Source organism: Sinohyriopsis cumingii, chromosome 4 (assembly GCF_028554795.1).
Source record: "Sinohyriopsis cumingii isolate HCF-2022 chromosome 4, ASM2855479v2, whole genome shotgun sequence".
In the NCBI taxonomy this organism is placed as follows: domain Eukaryota; kingdom Metazoa; phylum Mollusca; class Bivalvia; order Unionida; family Unionidae; genus Sinohyriopsis; species Sinohyriopsis cumingii.
Genome location: NC_142964.1, coordinates 144,041,411 through 144,058,180, shown reverse-complemented (window position 1 = coordinate 144,058,180; position 16,770 = coordinate 144,041,411). Strand labels below are relative to the sequence as shown.

General features: G+C 36.0%; 1 protein-coding gene across 5 annotated transcripts in view; it reads left to right on the top strand.

The window, feature by feature from the left end:
- The first annotated feature begins 291 nt into the window (after positions 1-291).
- Positions 292-16,770, top strand: part of LOC149802245 (uncharacterized) — a 92,515-nt gene continuing 76,036 nt past the window's right edge. Inside the window, exon 1 of one of the 5 annotated variants that reach the window (XM_089956672.1) lies at positions 292-600. Coding sequence is in view for 1 of the 5 variants with exons in the window: in XM_089956671.1 (XP_089812797.1) it covers positions 599-600 (2 nt within the window). In the remaining 4 variants the exon portion in view is untranslated. The remainder of the gene's footprint in view (positions 601-16,770) is intronic. The other 4 variants (XR_016420798.1, XM_089956669.1, XM_089956668.1 and 1 more) reach the window with 4 other exon arrangements.

The window sequence follows — 16,770 nt, the reverse complement described above, 5'->3', positions numbered from 1 at the left end:
GATAGGTGTCTCCATATCGCCTACACGTTCACATGCAATAACAACTGACCAGGTAATCTAGACTCGATATTTAAGTACAACCATGTAGATAAGTCGACAAATATTGCATTCAAAGAGGCTAAAGTTTTAATGTGTGGATTTATTACAAGAGAAAACACGTCATGAAGTAGGGATTCATGGCAAAAAATATCGATCGACGTTTTCCCGAAAACGTTCGACATTTGGAAATTTTCAGCTAAAAATAGCATTTCTCAGAAGCTAAATAGAAAGTTCTCGGCCGAACTTTTACTTTGCTGCAATTGGTTTTCTGCCTATTGTCATATTTTAAGGAACCAATCGCAGCATCTAGATAAGACAGGAATGATTGTGATAAACATGGTCAAAGTAGTTGTTCTGTAAGTTTGTAAGGTGTTTTATGTAGAAGGGAGAGTGACTAGATGATTTTTGACTGATCGAAAACGTGAAATAAAACAAAATAGGTCAGTGATTTGTTCGCCATTGAAATCTTGAGAACTGTAACGCTTTGGACTGTTCGATATCATGTTGGACTTCGTACCTCTCAAATAATTGCTCATGTTACGGCCCATGTCACTAAAGCATGTGAGTATTTTGTCACACACACACACACACACACACACACATGCATACAATGTTTGTCGTCTCAGTCATTACAGGATCTCTTGTGCAAATAAGAAAGTATCTGAAAGCATACCTTTTTCTGAAAAGTGAAAATCAGTTTCAGAGATTAATCGTGCATTGTACTGAAAATCGATTTTTTTCTAACATCAAGTGCTGACTGCGAATATGTAAGATTTAATCGTAACAGTATTTACATTGTTTAATGATGATGCATTTGTTAAAGGTTAATCCGTATTTTGCATTTACATTTGTTACTCATATATCCAATTTATGAACAACAAAACAATACTGAATTGTACGAGAAATGATTTAATACATGCATTGTAAGAAATATAGGATACATGAGTATATGCATTTGTTTCACTCACTCTGTACTTAATTTCTCTCAAACATGCCACTATTAATTATTGTCAATATTCTACAACATCAAATTGTAAAAATATTTGACTCTCTGTGGGGGCTTCTCATGGGCTATAATCTGAATGTAAAAGATTGATTCCCAGTCAGTGCTAGGGTGATCCTAGCATTACAGTGTATTCTGGGCTGATCACATCTCGAGTAGAATTGGTGCTAGGCTGATCCCAGCTCAGTATAAAAGAATGATTCACAATCAGTGCTAGGCTGATCCCAGCATTACAGGGTAATCTGGGCTGATCCCAGCTTAAGTAGACTATGGGCTAGGCTGATCCCAGCATGCTAATGTGTTCTGGGATGATCCCATCTTAATTAAATTTATGCTAGGCTGATCCCCGCATAAGAGTGTATTCTGGGTTTATCTCAGATTAGTGGAATGGAGCTAGGCTGATCCCAACATGAAGAAACTATTCTTATATTTTTCCTGTTTAAAACTGTGAAAGTAATGTATTTAACGGGCATGACCTTTACGTTATTGGTGTAGCTTATGAGTATCCGATTGGGGAAAATGCCGCTGAATGAATATAAAAGACTGATTCCCAAGCAGTGCTAGGGTGATCCCAGCATTACAGTGTTTGTTGGGCTGAGGGCTGACGCCAGCTCAAATAGAATTGGTGCTAGGCTGATCCCAGCTCATTGTAAAAGACTGAGTCCCAATAGGTGCCAGGCTGATCCCAGCATTGCAGTGTATTCTGGGCTGAGGGCTGATGTCATCTCAAATAGAATTGGGGCTAGGTTGATCACAGCGCAATGTAAACGACTGATTACCAATCGGTGCTAGGCTGATACCATCATTACAGTATATTTTGGGCTGAGGGCTGACGCCAACTGAAATAGAATTGGTGCTAGGCTGATCCCATCATTCGAGTATATTCTGGGATGATCCCATCTTCAAGTAAATCTATGCTAGGCTGATGCCAGCATTACTCTATATTACGGGCCGATCCTAGCTCAAGGATAATTGGTGCTAGGCTGATACCAGCATTAAAGTGTAATCTGGGCTGATCCCAGCTTCCGTGGACTGTACTAGACTGATCCCAGCTCAAGTAAAATCTGTGCTAGGCTGATCCCATTCTTCAAGTGTATTCTGGGCTGATCCCAGCCGAAGTAGACTATGTTCTAGGCTGATCCCAGCATGCTAATGTATTCTGGGTTGATCCCAGATTTGTAGAATAGAGCTAGGCTGATCCCAGCATGAAGAAAATATTCTTATATTTTTCCTATTTAAAACTGTAAAAGAAGTGTATCTAATGGGCATGATATTTACGTTACTAGTATCGATTATGAGTATCTGATTGGGTGAAAAAATATCCTATCCCATGGTAGCCCCATGCATATAAACAACATAAGGGCACAACCTACGATGTAGTCATTAATGGATGGTAACTGGGATGGTGGCGGGCCAGCACAGATCCATAACAAAAGTTTGATGAGGAGACTGAAAATCCATTTTCTGTACCTTTGAAAACCCAGAGAAGTGAAACTACATTCATTGTCTGTACATTTGAAAAACCAGATAATTGACTGATCACATGGTACTCTATATGATCGTGCAATGTTACATAAGATTATCTAATTTGGTTGGTTCTTTGAATTCTGCTGTCAATGCCAACCAATAGGAATAGTTCTAATCATAACCCCACCTCCAACAAGCCCCACGAAAACAGCAAGTAAGATGCTAATTGCATAATTGCATAGTCTTTTGCATAATTCCCTGTCTGCCTTTCACTTTCAAGGTACATGTACAACACTCCTATCCAAGTGTTAGCCACTGACGAAGCCTTATAATTTGGCATGACATCATCTTACCACACCAACAATTCCTCCCTCAGTGGTCATTATCAGACAAACCCCATTGCAACACTGGCAATGTGTACCTAAAATAACTCAAGATCATCAAGTTGTGCATAAACTAAAATTTAATAAATTATCATTATACACTTTAGATCTAGGTAATAACAATGGTAGTGTGATATAGTGTCTTTGTTGAGTAGTATAGCCTTTTCCTTTATACGTTCAGAAAGAGGCAAAAAACGAACTTTGAAATGTAACGTCCTTTGAAATTCATATGGACCACTGTTTTTGTCGTGTTAAAATGACATTTAGGAGGCTGACACTGAGTGCTGAAGGTGTTGATTCAAAACATTAATGGGCAGTATGGTACATACACTTATCACTTCCACCTCTGCTGAGACCGCTGATGCTGAAATTGTTGAATACCGTATATACCATGTAAAATTACCCTATCAAATTTAAGTTAGAAGCAGCGCTCAAGTGTACAAGGTCGTGCTGGAAATGGAGAGCAACTTAACAAAATTATTAGCATCTACTAGAAACAGATTGAATAGTGTTACGTATATTTTTTTTGATTTATATTTGATTTAATTTGTGTTTGATTTGATTATATAGTTTGTGGGTTTTGGAATCTGTTTTCGTTAATGTCATAGTAATGTAATTTTGTTTACTAGGAATTTGATATTTTCCAGAAAGTTTTGTTTGACCTGAATCTTTCCATAAATACCTAATAATAGAAAAACTGTTTCTATTTTTGACTTAGTTACTGGCCTTGACTGATGGTCAAGTAAACAAGTTTTTCTCGAAGTAAAATTAGTCATTTCCATAATTGCGAAATACTTAGTATTATTAGTGATCTTGAGAGAGAGAGTTTTGGGGCTTTTAGACACTTGATGTCAATTCGATTTCTTCTGTTGTGCTTAGTATTGTGGGGGTCCCGAGTGGCCGAGTGGTCTAAAGTGCTCTCCGTTACGGATCACTGCCATCTCGCCTCTGTCTGCGTGGGTTCGAGTCTAGGATTCGGCTAATGTGGGTATGTGAGAAAGCTTGCCAGTAGCTTCTCGTGGGTCGGTGGTTCTTCCTGGGGTTTTCCAGGGTTCTTCCTCCACCATTAATACTGGCCGCCATGCATAGCCTATCGTGTGCTGAAAAATGGCGTTAAACCCAACAACAACAACAAAGCACACTATTGTAGTTTTGAGTTTTATTTAATTGTTTGGATTCTTAAAGATGTATTCGTTTCTCTGGAAATATTTTGTGCTCATACAGGATTCTTGAACAAAGACACTTCTAAACAATTTATTTGGATTTCCAAAACCGGAGGATTAATTATTGTGTTTCTACAAGTAACTGTATAATTTAACACAGTACAAGTTACAGCATACGTAATCACCTTCCACCTTGGATTCTTCGTTGGGACTCGAACTTGAATTCATTAGAACATTGGGACTTTTAAAATGTTATTCGTGGATTATTCTTGGATTCCTTTTGGATTTGATTCTTAAAACCGTAAGTTTATATTTTTTCATTTTTACAGAATATTTCTAGGGAAATAAATTATTATATTTTTCAGAGCTTGTTGTTTTTCACTCTTTCTTGTTTTACTGTTTATTCGAGCCTAAACACATTACATAAGAACAGACCTTGTAAAGTTGTCATGAAACTTCCATATATATTCATAACAAGTATTTCATTAATAATGTACGTGGCAACATTATCGCGGCCTGGTTTACATGAAATTGTTATTGGGTATCTTCTTTATGTCCCTGAAGCAGGAGATTTATCAAGTGTACAACTCTGAAGTTTGTGTAAATGAAAATTATCTCCATCTAGATTCAGTAATTCGTTATCAACAAAAGGGCTATTATAAGTAGACCTTAATCATAAAGAAAATTTGCAATCAGTAAACTATACAAAGAAATTTAGATTTAACGTACCGTTACAATCAAATCTTTAAAAACTTTCGAGTTATTGGAAATTACATAAAAATAAAATCGATAAATGATCTTTTATAAATGTTTAAAGTCTTTCTGTGTTTATTTCTGTGTTAATGTTATTTTCATGAAGAACGTGTCTCTCTGTCTCTATCTATATATTAATAGATGTGTTATATATATACATATATATATATATATATATATATATATATATATATATATATATATATATATATATATATATATATATAGTTAAAACTCTAGATCTTAAAATATGTAACTAAAAGAATTGAAATCAACAATATAAGTAAATTCAAAAGGCTATTTATTTGTCTACAATAAAATGGGAAAATGAAAGACACACATTATTGTGAATTAAATCCCAAATAATCATAAATATCCTATTTACAAGTCCAAAATATAATGTTCCGAATGAATTCCAATAATCTTGAATATCCTGGTTAAGCGTAATGATGTAATCCAGAATGTCGTTGAATGATCTCACATTAATCCAAAAAAGCAAATGAGAGTTTTGGTAATTCAAATGAATTTTTTAAATACATAATTCCTCTAAAATTATGTTTTAACACAACTGCAAACTCTCATCACTGACACACACAAATCATACAGTCAGATATATAAAATTAATGAATTATTTGTTGATCAAATGCCTATTTATACATATTTTCACTTGACCCATAACGTAATAGAATCTGAAGATTTCCAACGGAATAACTTAGTTTAACTGTAAACGAGACTGACCATGAACTTCTACGTACAAACTTTATTTTCAACTTACAATCATTGAAACATATTATCAATGTAAACATTCTAATTACAAATGACGATGATCTTAAAGTACAATATACACTCATTGACAAAAGTTGAGCACATAATAGAGATATACATTAAACCTCTCCACATTAAGAAAATAAAGATTTATGCAATAAAGCTTTCATTTACGTATTTGTCAAATATACATGAAAAACCATAATAATTCAATTACACAGAAACATGTCTTATGAATGCCACTCAGGTTAACTGCATAAACTATACACAAAATAAAGCAATATAGTACGTCTATACATCTACAATCACATTATCTTTTCCTTTTTGATGTGTCTAATTTCATCGTTCTTGCAGCATCATTCTCCACTAAGCAATTTCTGAAGCTTGTTCGTCACTTGAGTACCTTACATCAAAATTCATTTTAAATAATTCGCTGAAATCTGATGCTGAAAGTACCTGTGTAAGTACGGCCTTTAATTTGTCAAAAGTCTCCTGAGATTTTTCACACCAATGTATCTTTCATTTCTTACTCAACAACATTGACAGAATTTCGGCAGTTATGGAAACATTTGAGCAAAATGTTTGATAATATCCATAAAAAATTGCATCGGTTGCTTTTTACTAATAGGCACTGTGAATTCAGAGATAGCTTTGACCTTAACTTCAACAGGTTACACTTGACCTTATCCCACAATAAGTCCTAAATATGTGGCACAAGCACGACAGAACTCACTTTTACCTAAATTAACCGTCAGATATGTGTCACTGAGTCGATCGAAGAATTTCAGGATGGTTTACATGTGTTCTTTCACCAGATACTGTTGTAGATGAAGACGTCGTAGATGTAATTACCACAGTCCTCTAGACCAGATGTTATGTTACGTGTTTAGGCTCGAATAAACAGCAACACAGAAAGTGTGAAAAGAACAAGCTTTTTAAAATTTAACAAATAATTTATTTTCCTGGAAAAGTTCTGTGAAAATGAATAAAAAGGAGAAGAACTTATGGTTTCAAGAATCAAATCTTAAAATAATCTAAGAATAATCCACGAATTATTTTGCAAAAGTCCTATGTTACAAATGTTCTAATAATTTCAAGTTCGAATCCTGATGGAAAATACAAGATGGATGACGATGGCGTATGCTGTAATCAGTACTGTGCTTATCTACAGTTCCTTGTAGAAATACGAAAAATGGCACCCCGGTGTTGGAAATCCAAATTAAACTAGTAAGCAATGTCTTTCCAAAATTTCTGTGTGAGTACTTTTTTCACACATTCCTGCTGGATGGGATTTAACCTGTAAGGATGCTGTTTCCTAAGCGTAGAATCGATAAATTCAACGTAATCATAGATTTTTTATATATCGGAAACAAGTGCTTATATTCATATAACAGCTGTTTTAAGGATGCTATTGCACAGGTGTGGCGTCTACAATTTCGGCTTCATTTTAGATTTTATTTGTTCATGCTGGAACATCAGGAAACAAATAGGCACATTCATATAATAGCTGTTTTATTGCACTCCTTTCATATTGTGAGAGTTTCTGGTCCAGATAGTATACTATTTATGAATTGCGAAGATTTATTAAATCAGAGTCAATAGTTAGATTACATTCCATCGTTGAGGTCATCACTGTGTGGGACAGTTACAACTAAATTGATTGAATAATTAACTATGCTATATCTATCACCATACTCATGTAACATATTTATATAAGAAATAAATATTTGTTGAATTTTGCAAAGCTTAATGCTTCTCACTCTTTTCTATTACTTGTTTTAAGACCATGCATTAGTATTTTATGATTTTGTCTTCCTACCATTTGACAAGTGTGACGACTTGTACATTGTTTATAAGTATCACATTTTATATTCTGCCAATGAAAATCAATTAAAGTCTAGTGATAACTCTTACTGATTTATGGGGTTTCATGGGCTAGACTAAGAATATCCTATCGGTGTGACTTAGTAACAACAATTTAATAGCTCATTGACCACTCTTCACCAGTTGTTACATCAGTCGGTCTCCGTTTGCTCACAAGGACCCATTTTTCACAAAATAAAAAGCTGTTACATGTGTGGCTTCAATTTCTCTAATAGCCCTCTGAAACAAACAGGAGATCTCAGAATCTTGTTCCTGTTCGAAGAGTCTCTTATAACCCTGAGTAGAATAAAGAGAATGATTATTAAATGATTAGTAAAATAGTGTCATTGTGATTAATACCTCTTGATTGATCAGTACTAGGAGGAACAAACGTGACCTCATCAAAAGAATGACCAATCGATGTTATCAGCTAAAAGAATAATTTCCTGATCAACATCATTTCCGAGAGCTCTTTTTGCAATAGCTCTGGTAACTGCACAATCAGGGTATAAATCAGGTATTTCAGTTTTAATAAGATCACCATTTTGATCCAAACAAGGTTTCTGAGTTACAACTGGATTTACCACATCATTTTCTCCAGCTAAGTCAATGCCTAGTAATAAATGAATACTCGAAAGGTGTAAATAAGTCACTGTTCCGACTGTCATGGGTTCTGAGAAAAGATCAAATGTCAGATTAACACAATGGAAGGACAATTAAGAAAGTCGCACTCTTTTCCCTCAATAAGAACACTTTCACCGGTAGATCGTCTCTCAGAATTTTCTTACTTACCACCTAATACTGAATCAAAATATTTTTTGTCTTGCTTTATTAAAGATGCTTTCGCTTCAGAAAGATAAGAATAACTGGCAAGCTTAAACAATTCGTCTCTTTTCTAAGACTCTAACCCATCTAACAAAATTCTCGATATTATATGGCATAGTGAACGCTTATTCGTTTCAGTAACGATTTCAGTAACGACACAACTCATACTGATTGAAAATTTTAAGAATTGCGTCCATATTTACGTGAAGACCAACTTGATGAGTAAATGAAAATGCTGCTAGTACAGCTGATGAATATTCTTTGGCTCACATAGTTGCATTTGTCAATAAATTTTCTTCTCGGCAGGTTTATGGTAAATAATCATTTTCTATATATATGAATACTTCCAAATCTCAACCCAGCACAACATTAAGGAATCAAACTTCTGATAAGACTGATCAGAAATCATTCTCTTCCTACAGCCACTTATTGAAATAAGAAAGGTCACGTTATTTTGTATTGCTACGGTTGAAATATAAGCAACATAATAGAGACAGAGTTATTCTAAATGCTATAGTTTGAAGATGTCAAGATAACGGTGTTGTTCTGAAAGCAATACTATTGTTGGGTAACAAAACAGTGTGCTTTTATTTTTGGAGAATTATGAACCATTCATGTCGAAAGGTTCTATATCATTTGTTGGTGATTTTGCCAAGACTATCGCTATTAAATAGGCAGTGATACAGGTCCATTGGATTAGTATGGGATGGAATAAGACACTTCCGCCCCTACAAGTCACCAGGCTACGAGTAAAATAGTGTGATGATAGCAAAGCATCACTGGACGGACGTCTTCCTCGATGAAGTCATCGCCCATGGCGGAACAGCTCCGAGATGAGGTCAAAGACCATGTACTTAGGACCAGGGTGTGCCATATTATATCAGTGGATTCCGGCTGTGGTCATCTAGTCTGGAGAGAGATGGTGTTTCGCCAGGCTATAATGTGCCCTTGACACACCACACGAAGACAATTAACAATTCTTCCTTCTGCTGCACACCAGGGCGGAGGTGACAAGTATGCTACTGGTGCCTCTACTACCAAAAACCGTGGACGAGACAACATCATCATCGGTGCATGAAACGTTAGAACACTGAGGGCTATGAAACAGTTTTAAAAAAACGTTCACATGAGTTGGAGAGGTACAACTGGAACATTATTGGTCTCTGCGAATTGCGCTGGAAAAACTTGGACGAAATAACAAAAGATTCTACTTCAGCGGAAGAGGGGACAAACACAATCATGGCGTTGAATTTCTTGTTCACATTGGCATTGCTGCACAGTCTCAAGCAGGCTCATTACAACCCGCGTGAGGGCGACTCCCTTCAACATCAGAATCATTTAGGCCTATGCACCCACATCTAACTATGATGACAACGAACTGGAGAATTTATATAATAACTGCAATATGTCATTGACAACTCACCCAAGAAGGACATTCTGTTTATACCAGGAAGACTGGCATGCAAAAATGGAAGTTGATTCAGAGAAAAACAGGCAAAGCACTGGTGGACTCTTCTGCAACGCAGAAACAAATGAAAGAGGACTCAGCCTCTTGGAGTTTGTCACCTACAACAATCTTGTGCTAGCCAACACGTTCGGCCCTCACAAAGCATCTAGATGATGAACCTGGCACATTCCTGCTGGACAACATCAAAACCAGATTGACTACATCTTGGTGAAAAAACGATTCCGCACAGGGCTGAATATCCCAGAACACAATGTTTTCCAGGAACAGGTATTGGAAGTAACCATGATTTATTAATGACAACGTTACGCCTCCACCTGAAAATGATCAAAAAGCCTAACCAACCAAGAATCAGATTTGACCTTGAAAAATTGAAAGATTCAAAAGTTGAAGACGCAATCGAAGCAATGATGGATGTTAAGTTAGTACCTTTGATAACCCTGGACAGCCAAGACGCCGACCTAGAGTCCTTAACAACCATATTCAACACAGCTGTGACTATCACAGATAGCGAGATCATTGGCAAAATCGTCGAACAAAGAAACTATGAGACAAAAGACGAGAACTGAAAGGGGAAAAGGAGATCATGAATGAGCTAGAAAATGCAGAGAGATACACAACATGATCAGGAAAAGCATGAAAAAGGCAAAGGAATTCTGGATAGAAAGACAATCCTGCAAAATCGAAGACAGTCTGAGTAGAAATGAAAGCAAAATGGCACATCTACCAGTGAAAGATCCCACAACCCATAAGCAAGGGAAAACCACCACCATCCAAGACAAATCAGGACAATGCTTCACAGAAGATCAAGAGAACCTTAAACGATGGACAGACTACTGCTCAGAATGATACAACATTGAGACCCAAGGACATACAGCATTACTAAATTGCCTTCAGCCAGAAGACATTGATGACGACTCCATTCTTTGTGAGGAAGTAGAGATTGCAGTTAGGTCACTAAAGGAAGGAGAATCAGTTGGCGTTGACAACATACGAGCAGAGCTCATTCAGGCATGAGCTGAAGAGATAATCTCTGTCCTAACAACAATCTGCGACAAGATATGGCAGACAGGAGAATGGCCCACCACATGGACCCAATCTTTGGTCATCGTGCCCCACCCCCCACCCCCCCAGAAAGGAAACCTGCAGCTATGTCAAAACTACAGAACCGTCAGTCTGATCAGTCACCAGAGCAAAGTCATGCTGAAGATATTTCTCAAGAGACTAAAGCCTCAAGCAGAGAAAATTATTGCTGAAGAGCAGACAGGCTTCCGAGCAGGAAGGAACACCACAGTACAAATCTTCAATCTCATACTCCTTTTCTAGAAATACCATCAGCATCAGCAGAATCTATAACTTTGATAGGGTATATCATGCAGCCTTATGGGCAACTATGAGGAAGAACAACATCAGCGCAAGCCTGGTGCATGTTGTTGAGCACCTATATCACAAAGCCACCAGCGCTCTCCTCTTCAATGGCAGCAGAGTAGGTTGGTTTGGAGCAACAGTTGGAGTCAGACATTGATGTATACTGTCACCTACACTCTTAAATATTTTCCTATAATCACAGAGGATGCCTTGCATGACCGCAGGGGCACTGTCAGCATCGGATGAAGAACAATCACCAACCTTCGCTTCGCAGATGATACTGATGGCTTAGCAGGAGATGAAAAGGAACTGGCTGACTTGGTTGATACTAACATTGCTCTTGATTCCAAAATAAAACTGATACTCTCTATTGTCATATCCGTCTTTCTGATTGCTTGTGAAACACGAACACTCACACCATTTCTACAAAGAAGGATTTAAACCTTCGAAATGAGATACTGCAGCAAGATCTTGGGCATCTCATACATCGACCATGTAACCAGCGAAGAGGTCCACAGCAGGATCCAACGAGCCATAGGACCATATGAAGACCTCTTTACCATTGTAAAAAAAAAGCGCAAACTGAAGTGGTGCGGTCATGTCTCAAGATCATCTGGGATGGCAAAAATAATCTTGCAAGACACAGTGCGAGGGTGCAGAAGAAGAGGCAGACAGAAAAAAGTGATGGGAAGACAACATTGAGGAGTGGACAGGCATGGGATTTGGAGATTCCAAAAGAGCAGTATAGAGAACAGGGAAATATAGAGAAAATTGGTTGTAAAGTCAACTGTGGTGTCCCATCCACCTGTTGGGTTAAGAGATTGATGATGATGATGATGATCCCTATTAAAATATTTCAGGGGCACAGAGCTTCCCAGGGTCTTCTATAATCAAGTACTTTGACTTTGTCTATGAAGTATTTTTCCAGTGAAAGTGTTCTTATTCAGGGAGTTGAAAGCTGCTTTGTCCATGTCCCTCTCCTTTGAGTTAACTTTTCGTCAGAATTAGTCTCAGGACCCATGAATAAAAGAGCGGTGACTTCCTTGACCAGTGAGGGTATTGCTTTATTACTAGACAAGGACCTAGCTGGAGAGGTATTGATCACGGTGATCCTCTATTTACTACTCATTCTTATAATTTTACTCCTGGTGACAAAAGCTAATCACTAGTAGTATCATAGAAAATGATCCTGAAAAATCATGTTTGTTTCAAAGAGATATTAGCGAAACTGAAGCTCCAAAAGCACCAGCTTGTTATTTTGTTACAAATCGGGTCCTTACGAGACAAATGAGACCAAAATAGGTACTCGGTAGTGACTAATGGTCAGTTAGCTATCACATTGTTGTTGCTAAGGCATATCAACAAGTAATTCTTAATCTTGCCAATGAAACTACCCTGTTTAGTGATTTAAGATCCAGAAAGATGTATCACAAGATATTTGATCATTTTATTGTCCGAAATTAAGAGTGATGTTTCTAGATACCGTAGATCTTGTCATACTTGTCAAATGGGTGGAAAACCATAAGCAGACAATACATAAAGGTCATTTGTAACCTATTTCAGTTTGTGATGAACCATTTAGTTGAATAATGGTAGATTGTGTTTTTCCTTTACCTAAGACCAAGTCAGGGAACCAATACTTAAAATATTAAAACTAGAAACAAAGTTTAAGATTTGGTAAAGTTTTTTCACACTTTTAGGCCTTCCCAAATCTGTCCAATATGATAAAGGCTCAAACTTTATATCTGGAAGTTTCCGGCACTATTGCACGAACTATGCATTATACTGTTTAAATCTCCTGTCTATCACCCTGAGAGTCAAGGAGCTTGGAAAGATTTCATCAAATTTTGAAGAATATGATTTGTTCGAAATGTTTTGTTACAGGAAACGATTGGGCGAGTGTGTTCAGTAGTTGTTGTTGTTAGTTGTTAGGAAATCAATTCAAGAGCCTTTTCAGTTACGTGTTATGGTCCTTATATAGTAAAATAAAATGTAAGGGAGCTAAATGTATTCTTAATACTCCTAGAGGGCGAAAAGAGAAACACCTTTGCCATTTTAAATATGTTAAAGGAATATGTTGAGAGAGATAGCCTTGTAAATCGTCGTATCAATTTAATTGTAACTGTTGCACACATTAAGGATTGGAACAATGACGTGAAATCATTATTAAGAAATAATGAAAATCAGGACCAGAAGCTTCTGTATCTCCTGTCATAAAGGAAGTGTGAACGAAAACAGCAAATTAAGTGAATATGAACACTTGTTTCCAGATGTTCCAACAGGAACAAAGAACATCTAATATGGTGTTGAAATTGTAGATTCTTCTTTTACGAAACAAGATCCTTACATGATGAATCCTCTAAACAAAGAATGGCTGAAAACGGAAATTTATTATTTGCCGGTGAATGTTTTCTTAGAACCAATTAAAAATTATTTGAGTTCACTATGTATTCTTGCTCCGAAGCCTGATAATACTTTCGGTATGTGTACTGATTATATAAAAGTAAACAGTGTCACTTAAACAGATTCATTTCCAATACTAAGAATCAATGACAACATTGACCAACAAAGTGATGCCGTTTGCGAAGAACCGTTCGCCTTCATGACAACTGTTGAACTAGAAAATTGTGACGCTTGCATCCATGACGTTATAATCTACAATGACACCCTTAAAGGTCACTTGTAAACCATTCGGAAGTTCTTTGATGAACTCAGTGAAGCAAATTCGACAATTTATTTGGGAAAAATTACTTTTTTCGAGCTTGTTTTGCATTATTAGGACATGTGTGACACCATCAAATAAAACTTGAGATTAAGGTCAACCCTCTCTCGGAATACCCATTGTCTATCAGCTCTTTTAGCTCTATTTTTAGTCAGTCATTTAAAGCGTCAGTTGACGCACTTTCACTTGTATAGAAGTACTAGATTGCTTTATATTGTAGATATATGTTGTATCATTCATAATATGTATTCCTATGCAATATTAATTATGTATATATTTGATTAATATGTAAAAGAAAGCTTTATTCTTACATCTTTCTTTTTTCTTATGAGGAGAGGTGTTATGTATATCAATATTATATGTGTTAATTTTCATGTCTATCGATTGTAAGGGTCATTTAGTATATAACATATTAAATGCTACGTTTCTTTATAGCTTCCGATGTACTTTAAAATAATGTCATTTTAGTAAACACATTACATAGGTTCAAAATAGTGGGATGTAAATTTAATTAAGGATGCTATTGTGTCCTTTTGACATTGGAGGCTGTAAGAAGAAATCTTGGCGACAATTTGATGGAATGAGTTCAGGTCATGGGATTCCCCATAAAAACCCAGCTGACCTAATTCCTGATTGGTAAGCTGGAAAAGAACTTGACTTTGTTGACAAAGTGATTTCGAAATGATTCCTTGAACCTCGTCCTAGTTTTGAAATTGCATCTTAGTTTTTCATTTAAGTGATAATTTATCTGTGAATGACGTATTCCTGGCACAAACAGAAGAAACAAATAGATGTGTGGATCTGATTTATTTATTTCCATTATTCATCTGAATTACAAAGTGCTCAGACTTTAGAATTTCGTAGCTGTTTTGGAATTACTGTAAATTTATTTAAAAACGTTTTGGATTATATATTTATGATTCATCAGGACTATTGGAACATCAGCGCAAAAGACATCAATGGAAATCATTTGAAATACTCGATACTTCTGGGAATTGTGATGGAACTTTAGAACTGTTTAGGGTTCCATTCATCATACTGTATGTTGTTTTCTCAGTTTTCACTTTGTATATTAGGAAAAACAATTGTGCATTGAAATTTACAAAGCCTGTTGGTTTTCATTCTTATTTGTCACTTATTTTAAGACAGAGCAGAAACTATATATATATCTATATATATATATATATATATATATATATATATATATATATATATATATATATATATATATATATATATATATATATATATATATATATATTCAAAAGCAGGGGTAGCAAATGCAGACTTTAGGCATGAGGCTTCCAAATATTCGACCATCTGATGTTATACAGATCAAACATGTACACTTAATAAACCCCTAATGTAGAGACTGATAATTTATGTCTACATGGATTTGTAGAGTGTACTGAAATACATTCATCTGATTTTTTTTCTTATTTATTCTATTCTAATTTGTTTCTGTCCCAGACTATTCTAATTTGCTTCTGCCCCAGACTATTCTAATTTGCTTCTGTCCCAGAATATTCTAATTTGTTTCTGTCCCAGGCTATTCTAATTTGTTTCTGTCCCAGACTATTCTAATTCGCTTCTGTCCCAGACTATTCTAATTTGTTTCTGTCCCAGACTATTCTAATTTGCTTCTGTCCCAGACTATTCTAATTTGCTTCTGTCCTAATTCATTCTCTTTCTTCTAACAGACGTAAGGATACGCTATATTTTTTGCATTTGTGTCATGAGTTTACTTTTAGAGATAAATCAGAGAAGCAGATATACATATTTTGTAATATTAGTTCTCTACACAACAAATTTCTATATTAATGAACAGTATGGCAGTGTATCATATCAAACTATTCTCTAATACAGCTGTATGCACAGTCTGAGTCTGATTACCAATTATTAGATGACCTTTTTGAATTTATTTTTGGTATGGTGTGGTGCTCATCCAATAAAAAACTATGTTTCCATCCGCGTGGCTGCTTTCAAATCCAGATCTTCTATAGTGGAATGAATACAGAAATAACTTCGAGCTAAATCAAAACTGTATGGAAGATGTAACAAAGTATGAATGCTTGCTCATACAGGGAGTCCGTCAGGACGGCGGATATTTGCGCCTGTGCTTTGTCTTGTACTATATGGATACCTTAGGTACCAGAGAGCGGACGGGTCGTTCGGAAGTGTTCGACTACGTAGAGCGATTTGTGGCCTCTGCTCGTTTCTCCTTTCCAAACTTTACTATTTTCTCTTGAGCCCGGTTAAGAAAGTATCTTCATGTATCACTACCTATGACAACCCGAATCAAACATTTCATCCTCTGGTTTTGATCAGCCGTGAACAAATGCTTGGCCCATCTTGCACACATTTTTCTGATCTTTAAGTAATTTTTCATTATATTAAAACAGCTGATGAAATAATATATGTGATAATAACAAAATCTTCCACCATGTATCGAGGATCTTCATTAGTGTTTTTATTCGTAACAGCCACCACCCGCTCACAAAACGCAGCTAAGAGTCTTCTAGAACCTGTGTCATCTTCCATAGATTTGCATCCATTTTTACAACGATGAAACTTTCTCAAATTTGTAGGATATGACAGATAATTACATACATACATACATACATACATACATACATACATACATACATACATACAAACATACACTTTCTTCAGTTCAGGTTTGATATGAATCAGAGAGTACCCTAAGAGCGCCGGATTTTCCGGCGTGCTTATTACACAGTAGATGAATTGTTCTCCTTCTCCGACATACTTACGTTGCTATCGCTTACTTGTGTCACATCACACGCATACATCTGAAGATGTCTGGTATCGTACTTTTGTAGCTGAAGATCATTGCCTATCTACAGGCATTATATTTATTGAAAATCTGAAGAAGAAAAAAAAAACATTATAAAATATCCAGGAATTTCAAATACCCTTGCATGTATGTATAT